The sequence below is a fragment of the Somniosus microcephalus genome, chromosome 1 (genome assembly GCF_052327205.1).
Source record: "Somniosus microcephalus isolate GS21.2 chromosome 1, FLI_Smic_1.0, whole genome shotgun sequence".
NCBI classification, from domain to species: domain Eukaryota; kingdom Metazoa; phylum Chordata; class Chondrichthyes; order Squaliformes; family Somniosidae; genus Somniosus; species Somniosus microcephalus.
The window spans coordinates 82,111,687-82,136,505 of NC_140987.1; the positions used below are offsets into that span (position 1 = coordinate 82,111,687).

The following is a 24,819-nucleotide window of genomic DNA, read 5'->3' on the forward strand; positions in this document are numbered from 1 at the left end:
GAGGAATAAATATTGGCCAGGATAATACAGTACTCCCCTATGCCTCCTCAAAAATAGTGCCATGGGACCTTTTATGTCCACCTGAGAGGGCAGATGGGGGCCCCTGACAATACAGCACTCCCTCAGTGCTGCATTGGAGTGTCAGAACACTACTGTTTCCATTTAATATGATACTCTGGTCAAAATTGTGAGGCACTGTTGTCTGGCTCAGAACTTCCCTCGTAGGGAGCGCAGGCCAGAAAACCAGAACTGTAGTATAGTAGTCCAATCTCTTGACCTGCCATCATATCTAACAGGGGAGCAACAGAGTCCCACAGTTTCAGCCACACTCTTTTTGTTGCATGCATTTGTGTGATTGTGTTGAATTTTGGAGCATCTGTCCATATTAAATCACCAATATCAGCTAGTGAATATAATATGGAATTAGAGAAAAAACGCAACACGACATACTGGTTAAAATTATAGTGTTTATTAAAAAAAAATATCATTTTAGCACAGGACTCAAAGAAAATACTCTATGGTAATTGGTTTCATATAATTTATGTTACACTTTTGGAATACGACCTGTATAACTCAGCCATGTGTTCATAAATTATGAGGTTATTTTAACCTTATCTAATACAAATCATATCAAACGTGGGATATTCTCTAATTAAATCATTCTGAACTTCGTGTTCAACCTTTGCAACTCAAATTTACTGTTCTGAACCACCAGCTTTTTCTTCGGGGATTCTTGCAACAGTCATGCAAGCAGTATTAGCCATTTTGAGAGTGTAGATTATAAGCAGTTCAGTAATGGTTTCTTGTGCAGAAAATAGGTAATGATGCTTAATTTTAAAGAAGAAGGTAACTAAGGTAAATACTATTAATGAAAAGGTAAATTCTATCACGTCCATGGTGTATGGACTTTTTGTTCTGTTGAGCTTTTACTTCACAAATTGTATCTACAGGGACTCCTCCATTACCTCAGTGCATTCATTCACTGACTGTTTTCAGAGGTGGCATGGGGCCCTACAAAAGGGTCCTGTAAATCTGATTATTTTGAAAACTTGGAAATGATCTGCCAGTAAGTGCATTTTATTGATGATACTTATCTGTCAAGTTCCTTTCTCTCTTAAATAGTTGAACTAATTTATGGATGTGATTGTCTGCAGTATTTTGATTCCTGCTTATGTATGCTGTTGTCTGTTATTTGCTCCCAAACAGCCGTATCCTCACTTCATGCCTCGAAGACTGACGGGACGCAGATATCGCTCGCAACAGCCCTTACCACCCCCACCTTATCACCCCAGCTTCTTGCCATATTTCCTGTAAGTAAGTTTATCATTTTCAAAGTGACGTGCAACCTATTAATGTACTGTGATATTTAAGTATTAATTTTCCTGTGTAATGTTTGGAAAGTTTTGCACCATATTCATTCAGTGGTTCAACCAAGTGACTGAATGTACAAACTCCCAGCCCCACAGAGGAAGGGATGAAGAGAATTCAAAGAATCTTTTAAAAATCACAAGAGGCTGAACAGGGTATTTTAATCCGTTACGATCCAAGTTCCAATACACAACCTAGTATATCAGGTTGTAATAACATGATTGATTTCTTGTATTTACTTGTATAGCATAAAATCTTGTATCTTGCAGTCACTAACATAACAAAGAGCAAGAAATCCAAATACAGTATATCTTTGCTCATTAAAGGTTTCAGACTTGTTACCAACAATTGTACCTTTATACTCAGTCCATATATTTGTAATCTACAAAAGCATACAATGGGACCAATCTTACAAAACGGAGCAACTCGCCTGCTGGGTGAAATAAGGGATTCGAATCCCGGAAAATTGCGGTAAACACATGCCCCAATTCCCAATATGTACACTTTTATAAGTACAAGTAATAAAATTAAAGCATTACAGAATGTTAGAAAAATAAGTGAGGCAAACTTTCTGTCCTCACTAAACAGTAGAAAAAAATCCTTTTAAAAGTAGCTGCTGCTGTTTAACTATTGGTTATGGCCATACAGAACATAATATTAGTGGCATTAATGTAGTTCAGAATGGGTGTTAAATCAGTGCAATCCAATGTATAAAAAGTGATAGAAAACTTGTTTGATAAAGTTTTATGAAACCCTGAACTGCAGTGGTTTCTTTATTACTCCTGTTAGTTCTAGAGATGTTTTCATATTTCTTCAGATATATTTGATGTACATTTTGCAAATCCTTCACGCCAAGATTTTAGAAATTGCAGGCAAATGGCTCTCAAGCCACTATTTCAGTAATTTTTTCCTGCAATTATTAAAATTGTCTTTGTGACCTTTACTGCTTCGTCTCCTCGTTCATTAGGTTGGGGAGGATCTGAAGTGGCAGACACTTTCCTGTTGTCATGAAGAAACAGAATTTCCTCTCATTTTAAATACTGGAGTTATGCTCTGACTCACCATTTATAATTGAGCAGGGAAATCTGCTGCAGATTTCTGTCCTAACTCTAAACTATAGGAGTAGGACTAATTACCTGATAATATTTATGACCCGAATTGTAACCATGTAAATATGCCATAAACTGCCCACCACTTCTTTGAAATAATGCCATGGGATCATTTACGTCCACCTGAAAGGATAGACGGGGTCTCAGTTTAACGTCTCATCCAAAGGACGGCACTGCTGATAGTGCAGCACTCCCTCCGTACTGCACTGGAGTGTCCACCTATATTTTGTATTCAAGTCTCTGGTGTGGGACTTGAACCTATAACCTTCTGACTCAGGCAAGAGTGATACCACTGAGCCATGGATGACACTTATAATTTATATTAAATAAATTATTACACTATTATAATTTATTATGCTATATTATACAAGTGTATAATAGCAATAGTAAATTAAAGTTAAAACATACAAATTTGTATCCTAATTCTATACTTTGCCTTGAAATTTCACCTACTTATTCAAGTCTCTGTTAACAGTTAAATGAGTTTGAAGCTACCCAGTTGATTTTGCTCATTGTGTACACTAAGGATGATCAATATTTTTCCATCGATGCTGTACATTTTCCCCTAATTTTCTTCCTTTCTCTCTAGAAAGGGCTAACTTTTGCTGGGGTATGGTTCTACAAACACTGGGTCTACCTGGTGCATAGTTTTTGTACAAACTTTTTCCCTTTCTGTTTGGACCTTAAACCTCACCCAAGTGGCCATTCTTCATGTGTAAAACCTAGACCATGAATGTTAGAAAGCAGCCTGCACACGGACATTTCCTGTTGTGAGTCACTGGATGATCAGGAGTAGGAATCCTAACTGATTTTTTTCTCCACTCCCTAGCCCAGGGATCAGAAGCCTGTTGTAACGCTCCACACTGCTCCAGTCTGAAATGAGCTAATTCAGCACAGACTGGAATCAAACTCGGAACTTCAGTCTGTCATCCTTAGTGCTGCTCTCTTCAACAGCCCTATATATGCATTTTAAGTCTCTTTCTAATGTGGATTTAACTTTCCTCCGAAGAAATAGAATTCCCTCCCTATATAGCCCTTGGCGTCCACTTCCTCCTCCTTCTTTAAGATCCTCCTTAAAACCCACCTCTTTGATCAAGCTTTTGGTCACCCCTCCTAATATCTCCTCCTTTGGCTCAGGATCCATTTTTTGGATTATCCCTCTTTGAAGCATCTACAATGCCATAATGAATATATTTTACTATAGGATGCTGGAGGGAGTAATATAAATAAAAATGCAATGTTTGCAGAATATAGTGTTCCCTTACATAATTTGGGACCAAGTTTGCTGACTGCCAGCATCAGTATATATTTTTTTCTGTCAACTGTTTACTTCCCAAGCAAGCCTTGTCTGATTTGCAAGTTCACCATCCTCTGGCTATAATTCCTGGAAAGTGACACATCCTGTGATTACACGTCCCATGGTTCAGTGCCCAGAGCACAGTGGCTCAGCAGTTCCTACTGCAAGAGCAGTTGGTTAAAGATTTTTAATGTGCATGACCCCAAGTGATCTCAGCAAAAACGAAATAAATCACATGGGCTACAGAGAGCCTCCATCTCCATTGGTGCATTACTACAAAACTCAATCATAGAATGGTTACAGCACGGAAGGAGGCCATTCTGCCCGTCGAGCCCGTGCCGGCTCTCTGCAAGAGCACTTCAGCTAGTCCCACTCCCCCGCCCTTTCCCCATAGCCCTGCAAATTTTTTTCCTTCAGGTACTTATCCAACTCCCTTTTGAAAGCCATGATTGAGTCTGCCTCCACCACCCTTTCAGGCAGTGCATTCCAGATCTTAACCACTCGCTGCGTAAAACAGTTTTTCCTGATGTCGCCTTTGGTTCTTTTACCAATCACCTTAAATCTGTGTCTGCTGGTTCTCAACCCTTCTGCCAATAGGAACAGTTTCTCTCTATCTACTCTGTCCACACCCCTCATGATTTTGAACAGCTCTATCAAATCTCCTCTCTTCTCTGCTCCAAGGAGAACAACCCCAGCTTCTCCAGTCTTATCCATGTAACTCAAGTCCCTCATCCCTGGAATCATGTGAATCTTTTCTACACCCTCTCTAATGCCTTCACATCCTTCCTAAAGTGTGGTGCCCAGAATTGGACACAGTACTTCAGTTGAGGCTGAACCAGTGTTTAATACAGGTTCATCACAATTTCAACGCTTTTGTGCTCTACAGCTCTAATCATGAAGCTCAGGATCCCGTAAGCTTTTTTAACCTGCCTTGCCACCTTCAACGATTTGTGCACATATATCCCTAAGTCTCTCTGTTCATGCACCCCCTTTAGGATTGTACCCTTTAGTTTATATTTCCTCTCATTCTTTATACCAAAATGCATCACTTCGCACTTTTCTGCGTTAAATTTCACCTGCCACGTGTCTGCCCATTCCACCAGTTTGCCTATGCCCTTTTGAAGTCTATCACTATCCTCCTCAATGTTCACTATACTTCTAAGTTTTGTGTCATCTGCAAATTTTGAAACACATCCGAGTTATCAATATATATCAAGAAAAGCAGTGGTCCTAGTATCGACCACCGGGGAACACCACTGTATACCTTCCTCCAGTCTGGAAAAACAACCTTTCACCACTACTCTCTGTTTCCCGTAACTTAGCCAATTTCATATCCATGCTGCCACTGTCCCTTTTATTCCATGGGCTTCAACTTTGCTGGCAAGCCTATTATGTGGCACTTTATCAAACGACTTTTGGAAATCCATGTACACCACGTCAACCGCATTGCCTTCATCAACCCTCTGTTATCTCGTCAAAAACCTCGATCAAGCAGCCATACCCTCTGCCTCCATGCGTATGTCTTTTTGGTCCCTAATCAGCCCCAACCCTCCTCTTACTACACGTTTACTATTTATATGTCTATAGAAGACTTTTGGATTACCTTTTATGTTAGCTGCCATTCTATTCTCATACCCTATCTTTGCCCCTATTATTTTCTTTTTCACTTCTCTGAACTTTCTATATTTAGCCTAATTCTCAGATGTATTCTTGACCTGACATCTGTCATACGCATTCTTTTTCTGCTTCATCTTTCTCTCTCTTTTGCCATCCAGTGAGCTCTGACTTTAGTTGCCCTACCTTTCCCCCTAGTGGGAATATACCTCGACTGTACCCAAACTATTTCCTCTTTAAAGGCAGTCCATTGTTCTATTACAGTTTTGCCTGCCAATATTTGATGCCAATTTATCCGGGCCAGGTCCGTTCTCATCCCACTGAAATTGGCCTGTTTAAGTATTAAGTATTTTTACTCCAGATTGCTCCCTGTCCATTTCCATAGCTAATCTAAACCTTATGATACTATGATCACCCTGTCCCTAAATGTTCAGCTACTGACACTTGTTCCACTTGACCTACCTCATTTCCCAGAACCAGATCCAGCAATGCCTCCTTCCTCGTTGAGCCGGAAACATACTGATCCAGAAAGTTCTCCTGAACACACTTCAGAAATTCTTCCCCCTCTCTGCCCTTTACACTATTACTATGCCAGTCTATATTAGATAGTTGAAGTCCCCCATTATCACTACTCTAGTTCTTGCATCTCTCTGTAATTTTTCTGCAAATTTGCTCCTCCATATTTTTCCTACTAGTTGGTGGCCTATAGAATACACCTAGTAGTGTAATGACACCTAGTAGTGTAATGGCACCTCTATTATTTCTTAACTCTAGCCATATCGATTCTATCCTTGACCTCTCCAGGACACCCTCTCTCTCCAGCACTGTAGCATTCTCCTTAACCAATACAGCCCCACCACCTCCTATCTTTCCTGAACACCTGATATCCAGGAATATTTAAGACCCAATCCTGCCCTTTTTTGAGCCAGGTCTCCATTATTGCCCCGACTTCATATTCCCATGTGGCTATTTGCGCCTGCAGCTCACCAACCTTGTTTACTATGCTTTGTGCGTTCACATACATATCTGTAAACCTATCTTAGACCATCCTGTGTTCTCTCTTAGTCTGACCCCAACTAATACCTTACTATTTCTTACTTTAGTGCTATCCGTCTCTCCCAATCCTTTGTGCCCTTCGTTCCTCCTTTCTAATGCTACGTCCTGGTGCCCATCCCCCTGCCAAATTAGTTTAAACCCTCCTCAACAGCACTAGCAAACCTCCCCGCAAGGATATTGGTACTGGCTCTGTTGAGGTGCAACCCGTCCGGCCTGTACCAGTCCCACCTCCTCCAGAACCAGCCCCAACACCACAGGAATCTGAAGCTCTCCCTCCTGCACCATCTCTCCAGCAACGCATTCATCTGCTGTATCCTCCTATTTCTATACTCGCCCTCGCCTGGCACCGGGAGTAATCCAGAGATTACTACCTTTTGAGATCCTGCTTTTTACTCTCTTTCCTAGCTCCCTAAAATCTGCCTGCAGGACCTCATCCCTCTTTCTACCTATGTCGTTGGTACCCATATGGACCACGACCTCTGGCTGTTCACCCTGCCCTCTCAGAATGTTCTGCAGCCCTCAGTGACATCTTTGACCCTAGCACCAGAGAGGCAACATACCATCCTGGAATCACGTCTGCGGCCGCAGAAATGCCTGTCTGTTCCCCTAACTATCGAATCCCTTTCCACTATTGCCTTCCCAATCTTCCTCCTCTCCCTCTTTGAATATCTTAAGCAGATATTAATGTGCTAGAACTCTCCGATATAAAATTCATCCAAATACAAACAAATGAAAATGATGACCAGGCAAAGACCAGTTCGTCCATCGAGCCTGCCCCACACAGTCATAGTGCCTTTAGCATCTTGATTCTCAACCCTCTCCCAGCAGCCATGCAACCTCCTGGGAGAGGCCAAAAAACAGATTAAAATCCCACAGCCAATTTGGGGAGAACAAAATCTGGAAAATTCTTCTCCAACTCCTTAAGGCCATCACAATCCAGACTGGGAAACCGTGTTGACCATGATTTATATTACATAATATCTCGCCTACATTTTGTGCACCTTGATCTCTGCCCCAGCCAGGAACTGATCCAGCTCTCTTGAAGGTATGCAGCAAATCTGCACAAGCCAGCAACTTGTTCCATAGGTCTACAGAAGAACCACCTAACGTCCAACCTAGTTGTACTCTTGCATAACTTACACGAATGGCTCCTGGTCCTCCCTATCTTATTTGAATGAAATAATCTATCTATACGAACACAGCCTAATCCCCTCATTATTTTAAACACCTCAATCAAATTCCCTTGGCATCTATGCTTCTCTAAAGTATACAGACCCAGCTCTTTAAGTTTATTAGGGTAAATGAGTTTTAAACTGGGAATCATTCTTGTGGCCCTCTGAACATTTTCCTGAAGCATCAGTATCACCCACCATGGGGACTAAAACTGGACACCGTATTCTAAGTCGGGCCTAAATGTCTTTAAAGCGCTCATCAGAACAAAGGAAATACTGGAACCCTGTGACACTAATGAAGGTGGGCCTGTAGTTCTAAATTCTAAAATATAGCCAAAATGTTGCACCATCAGGGTTTATGGTTCGGGCTGACGCACTTTACTGAGGCAACTAACTATGCTGTACCTGATCTGGGAATACTTGATGCAACACTGAGCCCGATGAGGGAAAAGGATTCCATTCTTTAGCAGTAACATCCCTCACCTTGACTAACATTACAAGCATGTTAAAATAATACCTGCAATTTTTGTTTTGTTTTTATAACCCGCTTACATATAAAAGGCAGCCTTTATTAAAATTCATTTTAAACTAATGACCTGATATTTTTCTGTGCAGATCAATGCTTCCAGTACCACCTACAGTGGGACCAGCTTTTAGTTTGGAATTGGATGTGGAGGATGGCGAGGTGGAAAACTATGAGGTTAGTGTAATGTGTGAATGCGTTCATATAGGGAAAATGGTAATTTATGATTAAAAGGCAAGCAAAAAAGCTCTTGCATACAAGATCAAATGGGGGGGGGGAAGGGGTGAGTTCTGGAACAAGAGATAGCTATACTTTCAATGAAACTGAAATGGCATCAAGATCTGGCAGCGAGGTAAATAGAGCAGTGGGGCGAATTTAAGATAATGGCCGCGAATTTAATTCTGGAGGCGGGATGGGGGCGGGGCAGCTGGTTTCCGGGTTCCGGTCCTGCCCCCAGCTGCCTCCACACTGCAGACGTGATTTTCCCTTGATTGGCCTTGTTAAGCCGGCCATTTAACAGGAAGTGGGTCTGATGTCATTTGATGACACGTCATCTGCCGCTTTCCTTAAAGGGACCATGCACAATTTTATTTTGACAGTTTGGCATTGAGGTGCTGCAAACACTGACAATCACTGCACAAAGGTGAACACTTGCACCCAGGCTCTCCAGTGACTCCCTCCATATGCTTATGGGGGGAGTCACAGCATGCAGGGAAGTTCGCTTCCCTTCTAAGGGCGGAAGAGACCTCCCCATAGAAACATAGAAGATAGGAACAGGAGTAGGCCATTCGGCCCTTCGAGCCTGCTCCGCCATTCAATGTGATCATGGCTGATCATCCAAATTCAGTACCCAGTCCCTGCTTTCTCCCCATATCCCTTGATCCCTTTAGCCTCAAGAAATATATCCAACTCTTTCTTGAATATATTTAATGAACTAGCCTCCACCGCCCTCTGTGGCAGAGAATTCCACAGGTTCACCACTCTCTGGGTGAAGAAATTCCTCCTCATTTCAGTCCTAAATGGCTTACCCCTTATCCTTAGACTATGACCCCTGGTTCTGGACTCCCCGGCCATCAGAAACATCTTTCCTGCATCTAGTCTGTCCAGACCTGACAGAATTTTATAGGTTTCGATGAGATCCCCTCTCAATCTTCTAAACTCCAGTGAGTATAAGCCCAATCGACCCAATCTCTCCTCATACGTCATTCCTGCCATCCCAGGTATCAGTCTGGTGAATCTTTGCTGCACTCGCTCCATGGCAAGAACGTCCTTCCTCAGGTAAGGTGACCAAAACTGCACACAATACTCAAGGTGCGGTCTCACCAAGGCCCTGTACAACTGTAGCAAGACATCCTTGTTCCTGTACAGGACACTAACTTACCTTGAACCTCCACCCAACCCTCTCTATCTACTTTATCACTTCCCGATCTCACTAGCCACCCTTCACACTCACCCTCATCCTACTGCAAGCATACCAACAAACAACACAAGGGTAGGCACTTGAGAGGTTTAGCCAATGTCCATGTGAAGTTTCTGGTAATGTGTTGTCATACAGTGAAATATCTTTTTCCAAAAGTGCCCCTTATTGGACAGATCTGAGCGCACATTGAGAAGTGTCTTACTGAGTTCCAGTGATTGTTCAGTCATAACTCCCCCCCCCCCCCCCCCCTCCCGCAATAGTGATGTGTGTTCATGGAATGGCTTGGACATTAAAGGGATGCTTCACTGTGCTGGTGTGGGATGGTGTCAACCTGGCGCATCATGTGGCAGCCAGGGTTTACAGCATCAAGTGAAGAAAATCTGGCCATGGTGATGCCATCGCTGGCCTCCCAGCCAGCAATTTTGTCAGGGGCTGATGCCCTGTGCCCAGTGCAGCATCAGGTGGGTGAGGAGGAGGTTGGCACTCCTGGTGCTGGTACTACTGTTGTGGCTGGTTGTGATGCTGCCACGGCTGCTCTTTCTCGGAATCTGACGACCAGGATGAGCGGTTGTCAATGGTTCCCAACCTGTTGCTATAGATTTCAGCTGAGGCAAGAAGCTTGCAAGCGCACACTCAGTGGCCTGAAATTATTCCAATCAGCTAACACTGCAGATGGGTGTCAGCTTGAACAGTCACAAGGTCAGTAGATTTGCAAAATATTATCCCAAACCTCCAACAACAAAGTTGTTGCCTTTGAATGTCAGCCATGTTACAGGAGTGCTTTTAAAGTGCTGCACCAATGACTACAAATCATGTCCTCGAGAAACTCGTCTCCTTGCAGCTGGCATGTTACTGACAAGACGCGAAACAGGAGCTAGAAGCATGAAAATGGGAAACTACATTAAAAATATGATTAGCAAGGCAGTTAACTGCCTTGACTACCATTCCCGTCGGGTCAGTTTGGAAGCGGCTGACCCGACACTCACGAACATCGTATGGGGGCGGGATGGAGGCAGGTTGGCAGTCTGAAGCCATTTTTTCCGATTTTCGCTGCCAACCTACCTCCTCAGGGCTGTTAAAATCGAGCCCAATAAGTTAGGGAGTGGAGAAAGTCTAAGCATGAAACTAGATATTAAGAGCAGGATTTAATAAGGCTGTTGGAATGGAAGTAGTGGCTTGGAGAAAATAAACAATGAGAAAACATTACGTAAGAAATAGGAGCAGGAGTAGGCCATACAGCCCCTGGAGCCTGCTCCGCCATTCAGTAAGATCATGGCTGAACTTTTACCAGAGGAGAAAGGGAAATTGAGGCTTTGAGGTAGTAACAGATGAATGTACTAAAGGTTAAATGAGAAAACTAGGAAAAAGAGGGTTAGTGCTTCAATAAAATGGAGTCAGGATTGGGTGGTAAAAAGCATTCAACACAAAATTGGAGAGTGAGAAGCATTGATAACTATGGAAGGGTATAACCGATGTGGTTTAGGTTTCGAAAAGAGTGGACACTTAACATTCCTGATTATAACATTTTCAGGAGAAATATGGAGGCATAAAAGATGAGTGGGTAGCAGTGTTAGGGACGGCTTGTATGACGATGCTAAAATGTAAGTATGTCCTAGGGGGTTGCATTAAGACAGTATCCATATGGCTAGAGTTAAGAAAGAGGAAGGGAAATGGTGAAATTCTTTGTGTGCATTACAGGCCACTAAACAGTGGAGATGAGAGGAGAGATCTGCAGACAGTTCAGAGATATCCATAAGAACAACAGGCCAATAACATTGGATGATTTTAACTATCCTAAGATGCACTGGGGTAAAGATAAAGCACGTGGGGATCGCTTTTTAAGTCTCCACCCAGGACTATTTCCTAGATAAGTACCCTTCTAGTCTAACTAGGAAAGATGCATTGCTAAATTTAATTCTGAGAAATGAAGTAGGAGAATAATTGGAAAATAGTGATCATAACATAGTTTAGGTTCAATTTAAAAATAGAAAACGATAATGAAGAGTTGGGTGCTGGACTGGAAAAAGAAAAGTTCAGTGAGATAAAGGATCTGGCTTAAATTAACTGAGCATAGAACTTAGAAAACTTGGTGACAGAGCAGCAATGAGAAATCTTGAAATATGACATGGCTATAGTACAAAATAAATGTATTCCTTTATAAAATGAAAAGGGGGAAACCAAAGAGTAGAGTTCTGTGGTGATCGATTAAAAGTAACGTGAAACTGAAATGGAGGAGGCATGCGGTAAAATTAGGGCTAACAATGCTAAAGATACTGGTGAAGAATATTAAAAGTGTAGTACAGAGTTTAAAAGCAAAATCAATGTCTAAAATGAAATATGAAAAATGGGTAGCAAGTAATATAAAAGAATATAGTAAGCATTGTTATAGCACCTTCAACGTAGTAAAATACCTCGAGGTGCTTTAACAGAGGCATAATTGGACAAAAATGGACACTGAGCCAAAAAAGGAGATATTAGAAGGGGTGCCAAAACATGGTCAAAGAGGTGGGTTTTAAGGAGAGTCATGGAGGAGATGGAGATGTGGAGGAGGTTAGGGATGGAATTCCAGAGTGTGTCACCTAGGCGGTTGAAGTCACAGCCGCCGATGGTGGGGCAAAGAGAATTGTGCAGCAGAGTTTTGAATGAGCTGAAGTTTATGGAGGGTATAGGATAGGTGGCCGGCGAAGAGAGCATTGGAATTGTTGAGTCTGAAGGTAACAAAAGCATGGATAAAGGTTTCAGTAGCAGGTGGGCTGAGACAGGCACAGAGGTGGAAGTAGGCAGTCTTTGTGATGGAGATGAAATGGCGTTAGAAGGACAGCTCGGGGTCAAATAGAGTGCAGAGTTTGCGAACAATCTGGTTTAATCTGAGACAGCAGCCTAGGAGGGGGATGTAATTGGTGACAAGGGGATGGAGATTGTGACGGGAGCCAAAGACGATGGCTTCAGCCTTCCCAGTGTTTAAATGGAGGAAATTGGAACTCATCCAAGACTGGATGTTGGACAAGGAGTCTGACAAAACAGAGGCAGTGGAGGGGTCGATATAGATGATGGAGAGATAGTGCTGGGTGTCATCAGTGTATATATGGAACCTGACCCCATGTCGTTGGATGATGTCACCATGGAGCAGCATGTTGATAAGGAAGAGGGGGAGGCCATTGATAGGTCCTTGGGGGACTTCAGAGGATATGGTGCGGGGTTTGGAAGAGACCATTGTTAGAGATACTCTGATGACGATTGGATAGGTAAGAGTAGAACCAAGCAAGGAGAGGAATGGTTAAAGCAGAGACCAGTGCATCTTTGAAGAGAAACGTGGATGAATATTTGAAGCAGAGAAAGATGCAGGGTATGGGGAGTGAATAGGACAGTGCGATAAGTTTTGGATTGCTCTAGCAAAGAGCCAACATAGATACAATGGACAGAATGGCCTCCTCCTATGGTTCTATAACCAAAACAGAACTTCAGATTACAGGAATAGCTGCCATATTTATTTACCCAGCAATAGGCTTTGAATAGAGAGCTGTCAATCAAGCCAGATCAGAGAGACAATGATGCACCAAACAACATGAAGAGTTGCCATTTGCACCATCCTGGCCCCTCACCTAGTGCCTTGGTGAGGTATATATTTAATTGGCCCTAGGATAAGGTATCCACATCATGCCTGATCTGTCAATCGAGTACCATGGCCTATGCATTGAAGACCCTCCCCAGAGCCAGCCTCTATTTTGATGTCAATCGGACAGGACAGATTCCTCCTTAATGGGTTAATTCAAAAAGGACCGTAACCTGTACATAACCGAAGTTAGAAGGAGAAAAATATGTAACGCTGAAAATTGAGAATTTGATGTCCATTTCTGTCTTGTGATCGGAACAAATTTCTGTTTTAATGAATCTGAGAAAATCTCTGGTCCAAACCTGCGCTAACGGTACTGGAAGTGGCCCACACTCTCACCCTCAGTCATTTACATTCCCAGTAAACGTTTCAAACAAGTCAGTAAAGTTCAAAAGAACTATGATTGGAAGCATCCATTTTATTTCTTATGGTGGGGGAGGATTGTCAATGTCTGACATTTATTCTCTGAAATACGTGCAGGAAGCACATGTGCATCAAACTTAATAGATTGCAGAGGTGTGACATTACATAGAAACATAGAAGATAGGAGCAGGAGTAGGCCATTCGACCCCGCGAGCCCGCTCCGCCATTTAATGAGATCATGGCTGATCATCCAAATTCATACCCTGTCCCTGCTTTCTCCCCATATCCCTTGATCCATTTAGCCTCAAGAAATATATCCAACTCCTTCTTGAATATATTTAATGAATTGGCCTCAACTGCCCTGTGTGGCAGAGAATTTCACAGGTTCACCACTCTCTAGGTGAAGAAATTCCTCCTCATCTCAGTCCTAAATGGCTTACCCCTTATCCTTAAACAGTGACCCCTGGTTCTGGACTCCCCCACCATCGGAAACATCCTTCCTACATCTAGTCTGTCTAGACCTGTTAGAATTTTATAAGTTTCAATAAGATCCCCTCTCATTCTTCTAATCTCTAGCGAATATAAGCCTAACCGACCCAATCTCTGCTCATACGTCATTCCTGCCATCCCTGGTGAATCTTCGCTGCACTCTCTCCATGGCAAGAACATCCTTCCTCAGATAAGGCGACCAAAACTGCACACAATACTCAAGGTGTGGTCTCACCAAGGCCCTGTGCAACTGCAGCAAGACATCCTTGCTCCTGTACTCATCCTCTCGCTTTGAAGGCCAACATACCATTTGCCTTCTTAACCGTCTGCTGCACCTGCATGCTTACCTTCAGCGACTGGTGCACAAGGACACCCAGGTCTCGTTGCACTTCCCCTTTTCCCAATCTATTGCCGTTCAGATAATCTGTCTTCCTGTTTTTGCCACCGAAGTGGATAACCTCCCATTTATCCACATTATACTGCATTTGCCCAATCACCCAACCTGTCCAAATCGTACTGGAGTTTCTCTGCATCCTCCTCACAACACACATGCTCACCCAGCTTTGTGTCTTCTGCAAACTTGGAGATATTACATCTAGTTCCCTCGTCTAGATCATTTATATATATATTGTGAATAGCTGGGGTCCTAGCACCGATCCCTGCGGTACCCCACTGGTCACTGCCTGCCACTCTGAAAAAGACCCGTTTATTCCAACTCTTTGCTTCCTGTCTGCCAACCAGTTCTCTATCTAAGACAGTACCTTACTCCCAATCCCATGTGCTTTAACTTTACACGCTAATCTCTTATGCGGGACCTTATCGAAAGCCTTCTGAAAGTCCAAATACACCACATCCACTGGTTCTCCCTTATCTATTCTACCAGTTACATCCTCAAAAAAATTCCAATAGATTAGTCAAGCATGATTTACCTTTTGTAAATCCATGTTGACTTTGTCCGATCCTGTCACTGTTTTCCAAGTGCTCTGCTATTACACCTTTTATAATGGACTCTAGCATTTTCCCCACTACCGATGTCAGGCTTATCGGTCTATAATCCCCCATTTTCTCTCTACCACCCTTTTTAAATAGTGGGGTTACATTAGCTACCCTCCAATCCATGGGAACTATTCCAGAGTCTATAGAATTTTGGAAGATGACCAGCAATGCATCTACTATTTCTAGGGCCACTTCCTTAAGTACCCTAGGATGTAGATTATCAGGCCCTGGGGATTTATCGGCCTTCAATGCTATCAATTTCCCTAATACCATTTCTCTACAAATACTGATTTCATTCAATTCCTCCCTCTCATTAGACCCTATGTTCCCCAACATCTCTGGGAGGTTATTTGTGTCCTCCTTTGTAAAGACAGAACCAAAGTATGTATTTAATTGTTCAGCCATTTCTTTGTTCCCCATTATAAATTGCCCTGTTTCTGACTGCAAGGGACCTACGCTTGACTTCACCAATCTTTTTCTCTTCACACATCTATAGAAGCTTTTACAGTCTGTTTTTATGATCCCTGCTAGCTTACTCTCCTAATCTATTTTCCCCCTCTTAATTAATCCCTTTGTCCTCCTTTGCTGAATCCTGAATTGCTCCCAATCCTCAGGTTTGCTGCTTTTTCTGGCCAAATTATATGTCCTCTCCTTGGATCTTATGCTATCCCTAATTTCCCTTGTTAGCTGCGGTTGAGTCACCTTTTTTGATTTATTTTTATGCCAAGCAGGGATGAACAAATTCTGTAGTTCATCCATGCAGTCTTTAAATGTTTGCCATTGCCTATCCACCTTCAACCCTTTAAGTAACGTTCCCCAATCCATCCTAGTCAACTCGTGCCTCATACCATCATAGTTTCCTTTATTTAAATTCAGGACCCTAGTCTGTGAGTCAACTACTTCACTCTCCATTTTAATGAAGAATTCTATCATATTATGATCGCTCCTCCCCAAGTGGCCTCGCACAACAACATTGCTAATTAATCCTTTCTCATTATATAATACCCAGTCTAAGATGGCCTGATCTCTAGTTGGTTCCTCGACATATTGGTCCAGGAAACCATCCCGTATACACTCCAGGAATTCCTCCTCCACTCCAGGAATTCCTCCTCCACAGTATTGTTACTAATTTGATTAGCCCAATCTATATGTCGATTAAAGTCACCCATGATGACTGCTGTGCCCTTATTGCACGCTTCTCTAATTTAATGCCATCCCCAACCTCAGCATTACTGTTTGGGGGTCTGTATACAACTCCCACTAATGTCTTCTGCCCCTTCAACCACACTACTGCTTTATAATGGTCATGTATTTCTGTGCATTCATGTGGGAGGTCATTTAATCTTCCTCTTGCATCAATACTTTTTCTAGTCAATAAATATTTTAGAAACAACAATTCTTCTCAGTGAAACATCCTTATATTGGTTGAGAGCTGAAAGCTAGCAATAAGTTGCATGTAATAAATTGTTAAATAATATGTATTTTGAATATAGGCACTTCTTAACCTGGCAGAAAGACTGGGAGAAGCCAAACCACGGGGACTTACAAAAGCAGATATTGAACAACTTCCATCCTATAGGTTTAACCCTAACAACCACCAGTCAGAGCAGACTTTGTAAGTATATCAATATAATTGTACAGTAAAATTAGAATGCAACAGGGGTGACCATCTTTGATTTTAAGTGAGTAGATTCTTCATATTTTGTTGGTGGCTGTGTGTCATACCTACACTAATACCTCAAAAGCAGGAGAGACAATTGGCTGTCCTATATTTCATCATTTTATATAGTTCTGATTAGTTAGAAAATACAGTTTTACTTGCACTGTCTAATTTTTATTGTATACTGTAGTGAATTTTCTTAACACTAGCTTTTTACCTGGTAAGATATATTTTTAATGGCTGAATACGTTTTTTATTAGAGGATAAAGTTTCTGCATCTGTTGCCATCTGTCTCATCAATTGTGTATATTACTGAGCCCTTATGTTTAAAAAAAAATCAGATCAACCATACCTTTTAATCTGAAGTGTAAACTTTAGCTATTACACATTCACTGATGCGCACAACTTTTTATTTTTGAAACTACTACAAAAGCATTTTAATGCATGAAAGGGAATTAAAATTTTACTTGATTTTTTTCTAAGCACTGTGTCCATGTTACATAAAGATCAATGTCCTAGTGGTTGGAGTGTATGAGGTACAAGAAAATGTTGGCTTGGTTATTAATGACTCGGTACTGGGTACAATATATTTCACATGTAGGTCAGTGTATGCTCGCAACATTTAATTATTAGTAGAGTACGTAGAATTAGGTCATGTCATATAGTCAAACCAAATCAGACCTCGTGCAAATTGGCGGAACATTCAGTTAAACATAGGAATCTAAAACATGGTCCAAGAAAAGAAGAGTGAGCTGACAAAGGACAGTTTCTTCCACAGACCATGAAACACTTTTCAAGCCGTGGGCTGTACCCACTTTGTTTAACCCTTCGACTGGTACTAGGTCATGGAATCTAGTGTCTTCCTGAGCTAACTAGTTTGGTTTTATTTTCTCATTTCAATGCTACAATTAATGAAGAAACTCAATAAAGCAGAGATCTTTTTGAATGAACAGCAGCTTCATTACTTCACTTATGCTATTTTTTGTTCTTGAAATGTGGGTGAAACTATGACCCTGATATTTACAGAGAGGGTGCAGGGGAGGGCGTACCCGGCCAGGGAACGTGTCAAGGCTGGGAGCACGGAGGTCGTACCGAATTTAATAGCAGGACCTCATTTTAACTTTTTCTTCAGTTTCCTGCCCGGCAGCCGGCTAAATTGACTGGCTGGCCATCTGCCAGGCAGGATAACCCACAGCCCGGGCCGCTTGGGGATGGTCCCTGGCAATCCAGAGGGTCGAAAGGCTGGAGATCGGGACTTGGGAGGGGGGTGAGGGAGGAATATAAGCGATCTTGGAGTGTTGCGGGGGTGGGGGGGGATGCCGTAGATCGGGCCTTTGGGAGGGGGTGAAGGCCGGAGTTCAGGGCTTGGTGGTGGTAGAATAGAGAGGCAATCGCGAGGGGGAAAGGCCAGAGCATGGTGGGGCGGGATGGAGAAACAGTGTGATTGGCAGAAGGGAGGCTGAAGGCTTCCTTGAGGGGCCGGAGGGAGCATTGCTGCTGCTCCTGGCTCACAAGGAGTTCTATATAAGGCGCTTACCTTCTTGAGCCAGCAGCTCCTGCTTCCCTTTTACTGTACAAATATCTGTAATCCAAACTTGGTTGAAAATGCCACAAACTTAATAATCTGTTGTTACAAACTCAATCTGCAATAATTTCCTTTTTCTATATTTTATGCAGATGTGTAGTGTGCATGTGTGATTTTGAGTCAAGGCAACTACTTAGAGTCTTACCCTGCAACCATGAATTTCATGCCAAGTGTGTCGACAAATGGCTGAAGGTAAAATGAGTTTATAATACACTTTGACCTGATCTCTCTCTCTCAAAATGTTTTCATCATTTGTTTTTAGCGTTTTCTAATGCAAAAGGGTTGAGATAATATTTGTACAGTATTGATTCTCTTTATTTGCTATGGTTTGTGCTAACAAAACTGTCTCAATGCTTTACTTACACGTTTATTTGAATTATTATAAGTGCTGCTGAGTTTGTGTTATATTTTGCAAAAACTGATGTCCTCAATCAAAACAGAATCTAGCACATCCTCATCTCAGTAGGTCTAAGGCAATAAAAGTTTTTTTTTCTGGTGCAAAGAATTTTTCCTCACATTACAAATGTAAAGGTTTTCAGGAACAAAAAGAACCATTAGGCCCAACATCCATTTTTAAATAGTCTCCATTTATAAAATCTGTTTTTTTTTTAATGCTGGCACTGGTTGAATTAAAAGTATTCTAAAAAGAAATCTGTGCACCATTCTTTGATGCACTTCTCATAATTTTTAACGGCAAGATTTTTAAAGACTGATTTATAATCAGTTAAGTCATCCCCACTGAATAAAACATCATTCTGATTTATATGTAAAGGTTTTCTTAACAGTTCCATCTTGACCTCCCCAAAGGATATAGAATCCCCTTCGGCTTCAATGGGTTTCCAATAATTACAGATTTACTCATTTATCACAACTCACTGACAAGCCAGCTGTTCCTGGGAAGTACACATTGTTATATTCATGGACTTGATGCCACCTGGAGGGACTGTAGCGAACTACGGTATACAAAGGGACTTCTGAACTGCTGGTTGGAAATGGCAACATTTGTAACATCTACAGCACAGTATGTAAATACTGTACTTCCACTTCGAGGTAGCTTGTACAGGGAGAGGACAAAGTTTACTTGTTATTGTCCATTATCTTTTATTGTCACTTTATACTTTCATTATATTAAGTATTTTAAATTGTGTAGTCAAACCCACTTTAAATGCTAATCAACAGACATTTTCAGTAATTTATTTTAAAAAAACAGCTGGGGTAAAGTTATTGCTTAGAATATTGGATTTGAGCAGTTTCAAAATTATTTTTTATTTATAAGTACAGATCTGCAAAGTAATTTTTTAGTTCTGAAATTTTTTTATACACGTTTTGTCAGTTTTGTAAAGCCAACTGTAGTTCATCCAGTCAGCGTGAATGGCATCTACTCAAACATTTATTTGTTTTTCATTTTTTAGAATGAGATCAAATGGGACAACAGTCTTTGTTACAAGTTATGCGTCTGCCTTACATATTCTCTTGGGTACATTGGTGCTGGTCATTCCCATAAGCAATCTACGCATCTTGCGTTCAGGAGTGTGCCTCAGTTCATAGAAACATAGAATGGTTACAGCACAGAGGAAGTCATTCGGCCCGTTGAGCCCATCTCGACTCTCTGCAAGAGCACTTCAGCTAGTCCCTCTCCCCCACTCTTTCCCCATAGCCCTGCAAATTTTTTTCCTTCAGGTACTTATCCAATTCCCTTTTGAAAGCCACGATTGAGTCTGCCTCCACCACCCTTTCAGGCAGTGCATTCCAGATCCTAACCACTCGCTGCATAAAAAAGTCTTTCCTCATGTCGCCTTTTGTTCTTTTGCCAATCACCTTAAATCTGTGTCCTTTGGTTCTCGACCCTTCCGCCAATGGGAACAGTTTCTCTCTATCCACTCTCTAGACCACTCATGATTTTGAATACCTCTATCAAATCTCCTCTCAACCTTCTCTGCTCTAAGGGGAACAACCCCAGCTTCTTTAGTCTATCCACGTAACTGAAGTCCCTCATCCCTGGAATCATTCTTGTAAATCTTTTCTGCACCCTCTCCAAGGCCTTCACATCCTTTCTAAAGTGCGGTGCCCAGAATTGGACACAATACTCCAGTTGAGGCCAAACCAGTGTTTTATAAAGGTTCATCATAACTTCCTTGCTTTTGTACTCTCTGCCTCTATTTATGAAGCCCAGTATCCCATTTTTTTTTAAACTGCTTTCTCAACCTGCCCTGCCACCTTCAACAATTTGTGTACATATATCCCCGGCCTCCCAGTTCAACCTTTAGAATTGTACCCTTTAGTTTATATTGCCTCTCCTCGTTCTTCCTACCAAACTGTGTCACTTCGCACTTTTCTGCATTCAATTTCATCTGCCACGTGTCCGCCCATTTTACCAGCCTGTCTATGTCTTCTTGAAGTCTATCACTATCCTCCTCACTGTTCACTATACGTCCAAGTTTTGTTTCATTTGCAAATTTTGAAATTATGCCCTGTACTGCCAAGTCCAAGTCATTGATATATATCAAGAAAAGCAGTGGTCCTAATACCGACCCCTGGGGAGCACCACTGTATACCTTCCTCCAGTCTGAAAAATAACCATTCACCACTACTCTCTGTTTCCTGTCACTTAGCCAATTTCGGATCCATGCTGCCACTTTCCCTCATGTTCCATGGGCTTCAACATTGCTGGCAAGCCTTTTATCCAACGCCTTTTGGAAATCCATGTACACCACGTCAACCGCATTGCCCTCATCAACCTGTTACCTCATCAAAAAACTCGATTAAGTTAGTTAAGCACGATTTGCCTTTAACAAATCCGTGCTGGCATCCCTTAATTAATCCACACTTGTCCAAGTGACTGTTAACTTTGTCACTGATTAAAAAGAAAGACTTACATTTATATAGCGGCTTTCACGACCACCGGACATCTCACAGCGCTTTACAGCCAATGAAGTACTTTTTGAGTGTAGTCACTGTTGTAATGTAGGAAACGCAGCAGCCAATTTGTGCACAGCAAGCTCCCACAAACAGCAATGTGATAATTGTAAAGTCTGTGGGTTGTTTAGTTAATTAATACACAGACTACCAGAGTAACTTAAAATAGGACTTTACTATTCGAAGGTCAGGGCGAATCTGCCCAATAAATCCTGACACAACACTTATATACTGGTGTGGTCACCGTCGGTATTACAGTATACAGAAGCCAAACAAAGTAGTGCCACACCTAAAATAGTTCTCTTAAAGGTGAACGGTTACATACAATAGTTCTCTTAAAGGTAGACGGGTACATACACTACAATCCTCCCTTTTTAGCTTACAACATACTTATTCCCCATTAAACATAACATATAATCAACTTCATGTAAAACAATTCACAGATATAGTCTCTGCGGGAAACAGTTCACAGATTCAGTCTCTGCGGGAACAGTTCACAGATTCAGTCTCTGGTCTTGACTCGGTCCGAACAACATCTCTGTGGTGTAGCCGGTTCACATTTCTAGCGTGACTCATCCAATAGTCTTTCCCTTGGCTTAACAGCTTGAACTTCCGTCCTGCTGAACCAGCAGTGCTGACTTTTACAAACAGCTGGACTGCCTTGGTAATTTTTCCTACTTTCCAACTGATTTGGCCCCCTTCGTAGGGCCCACATGCATGATCTGATAGAAGTGATAATGATTTAGATGGTTATCGTCTTCTGCTTTGTCTTTTTCTTTTCTGCTTCTTGGAGACTCTCGGGGCTCCCTTATCCGCTGCCAGCTGTAGCGCCACCATCTCCCTATGCTCCTTAGACTTTAAGTGCTTCATCCTGATTTCTGCACTTTGGGAGTTTTCATCACAAGCTGGGCAGACCAAGTCATCGTAATATTCCGTGTCACTCAACAGGTCATGGTAATATTCGGTGTCGTCCTGAGCTAGTCTAGCGAGAGGGCCTGCTACTTCTTCCTTACCCAACTGGACGTTAGCCGACTGTTGTTCCCTCCCTAGACATCTTTCCTGAAGAGACTTCTTCATGCGTTCATATTCATCCCGCTCTTCCTGGGTTTCCTGCCAATCCTTCACTAATGACCTCATTTGTGATTCCAATACTTCCCCTTCCATCGGGGATTGATTGATCGGGCTATTCAATCCTTCTACTGGAGCAGCTGTTTCAACATTCTGTAGTTCACATTGACGTGATTCAGCGTACTTTCGGCAGCCCCGTAAAATCTGTGTTGCAACCTCAACTATTCCCCAAACTTTTGAGAGCTCCGAACCCCTTCCCTTTGAAGATTGAAGCTCGTGTTCAAATGTTTCCCATTGCAGAGTCTTGTCTCTCAGCATATGAAGGAGTTGGCTGACCGTTAACTCTTCCACGGGGACCCTGTGGATCAGAGTCTTCTCCATTTCATCCACCTTTTCCTCCAATGCTTTCACCTTTTTTTCCTCTTGTACTTTGGCTTTAAGCGCTCGGAGAAGTTGCACCTTGATGCTCTCTAGCTCATGTTCAGAGGCCATTCTTACAGTCTCTGTGTTTCTTACAGTTGCCTTTTCTTTCACTGAAAGAATTCCCAGTTGAATCTGTTCTTCAAGTTGTTGAACCTCGGTCATTGCCGCCTCATATTTGTCTTGGGTTTCCTTCAATATTTTTATGAGTTCTTGGACATCTTGTCTTTCATGTTCTGCCATGTCTTTCACCTCTAATTTCTCATCTATGGATGGAACTTCTACCGATGAGTCTGTCTTGGCCTTGAGCTCATCAAGAATTTCCTGCAGCCTTTGGACTTCTTGCTCATGTTCAACCTTTAGTTGCTCATATGCTTCCACTGAAACTAACTTTTCGGAGGTTGCCGAGTTAACCCCCTCCAGGATTGTAGCCTGGGCCTGTTCATACTGTTCCTTCAACTTCTCAAACTCTGCTTGTAAGGAGTCGTAGAGAAGAACTGGAATAAAATCTTGGCTTCCTGAAGATTCCTCTTCATTTGCTTCTTTCTGCAAATATTCTAACTCCTGAACATCATAAGGGAGATGTGATCGGTGATTGGTCACGATGGCTCTATGGTCGCTCTCTGCTTGAGCTAGCTGCTTCTGTTGTCTTTCCAGATTCTCCCATTCGGTGTCATAGAACTTTTTCATTGTTTTCATCTCTTGTACGAGACGGTAACTCAATTGTTCTAATTGTTGTCGTAATTTGAAATAAAGTTGAGTCCGAGCTCGGTGTTCTTCCATCATGGATATGTCCTTAAACTGAACAGACTCAGAATTCTCTGTCAAACTATGTTGTCGTTGTTCGGTGGAGATCTGTTCTGAAACTTTGTTCTTCTCTGGAGCATAAGCCTTTCTGCATGCCTTCGTTTTTCCAACCTTAGTCAGCAAGTCCATTTTAGCCTTGTCTTTCACATTTGGGTTGGTCTTATCGTCATCCGATTCAGAATCTGAGCTGATTGTCTGCACCGAGTCCTCACTCGTTATGGCTTTTAGATAGTGCCATTCCATGTCTATTTTCTTGATCCACTCCCATCCTAGAAGTGGTGGTCCTCCCTCAGGTAGTACGTATAAGTTCATTCTTGGGTGTTCTTTACCCCTATCTCTCACCTTGACTCTTATCTTTCCCATGGGGTATACTTTATGCCCCGTGTATGTCTGCAATACGAACTTGGTATCTCTTAAGGGTATATGTGAGAATAGCTGGTGGTAATCCCTTCGATTTATGACTGATAGAGCTGATCCAGTGTCCAACTCCATTTTCACTTGGACTCCAGCTATTTTTAGCATGACCCAGATAGTTTGTAGGTCAGCTTTCTTACTCACATTGTGAATTCTCAGACTACCCAGCTCCTGGCCGTTTGGGTCTGAGTCCGAATTCTGTTCGTCTGAACTCTTCTCAGCCACCTTGTGTACCTTGTTGTACTTTTCCTGTGATGGCTTCCTTTGGTTGTTGGTCCTTTGGTTGTTGGTCTTCTTCCCTGACCGGCATACCTTAGCTATGTGACCCAGTTTGCCACATTTCCTACATTCCTGGTTCTTAAACCAGGATTGGTTCTGGTCGTGTGTTGTCTTCCCACAACGATAACATTTTGTTGTTGTCGAGGTAATTTGATCCACACTGAGTGCCGCTGTCTTTAGCTGCATTTCCGCAGTTCCCTTCGCTGCGGCTTCGTGCGATGCTGCAATAAGGACAGCCCTGTCAAGTGTAAGGTCGTTCTCTTCGAGTAGTCGCTTTTGCGTTCCTTCCTTTGCCAATCCGCACACGAACTTGTCTCGCAATGCCTCTGTCAGATTCCCTCCAAACTGGCAGTATTTCGCTAGTCTACGCAGTTCGACCAAGTATTCTGCGTTGCTTTCGTCTTTCCGTTGCGTTCTCGCATAGAATTTGAATCGTTCCGCCAACACCAACGGTGTGGGGTTCAAGTGATCCTTCAGAACAGCCACAATATCATCGAAAGTCTGATCCGCCGGTTTAGCTGGTGATAGTAGATGCTTCAAGAGCCCGTATGTCTTCGCGCCCATCGAGTTTAGCAAGGTTATAGCTTTGTCATCTTCTTCTATTTTATTGGCCTCACAATAGATCTCAATGCGTTCCACATACGTGGCCC

General features: G+C 42.3%; 1 protein-coding gene across 3 annotated transcripts in view; it reads left to right on the top strand.

The window, feature by feature from the left end:
• The window catches only part of rnf38 (ring finger protein 38), a 271,228-nt gene that overhangs the window by 240,923 nt on the left and 5,486 nt on the right, over positions 1 to 24,819 (top strand). For all 3 annotated transcript variants that reach the window (XM_085983718.1, XM_085983721.1, XM_085983725.1), the window contains exons 8-11: positions 1,207 to 1,310; positions 8,232 to 8,316; positions 16,514 to 16,635; positions 18,358 to 18,457. In XM_085983718.1, coding sequence (XP_085839844.1) covers positions 1,207 to 1,310; positions 8,232 to 8,316; positions 16,514 to 16,635; positions 18,358 to 18,457 — 411 coding nt within the window. The remainder of the gene's footprint in view (positions 1 to 1,206; positions 1,311 to 8,231; positions 8,317 to 16,513; positions 16,636 to 18,357; positions 18,458 to 24,819) is intronic.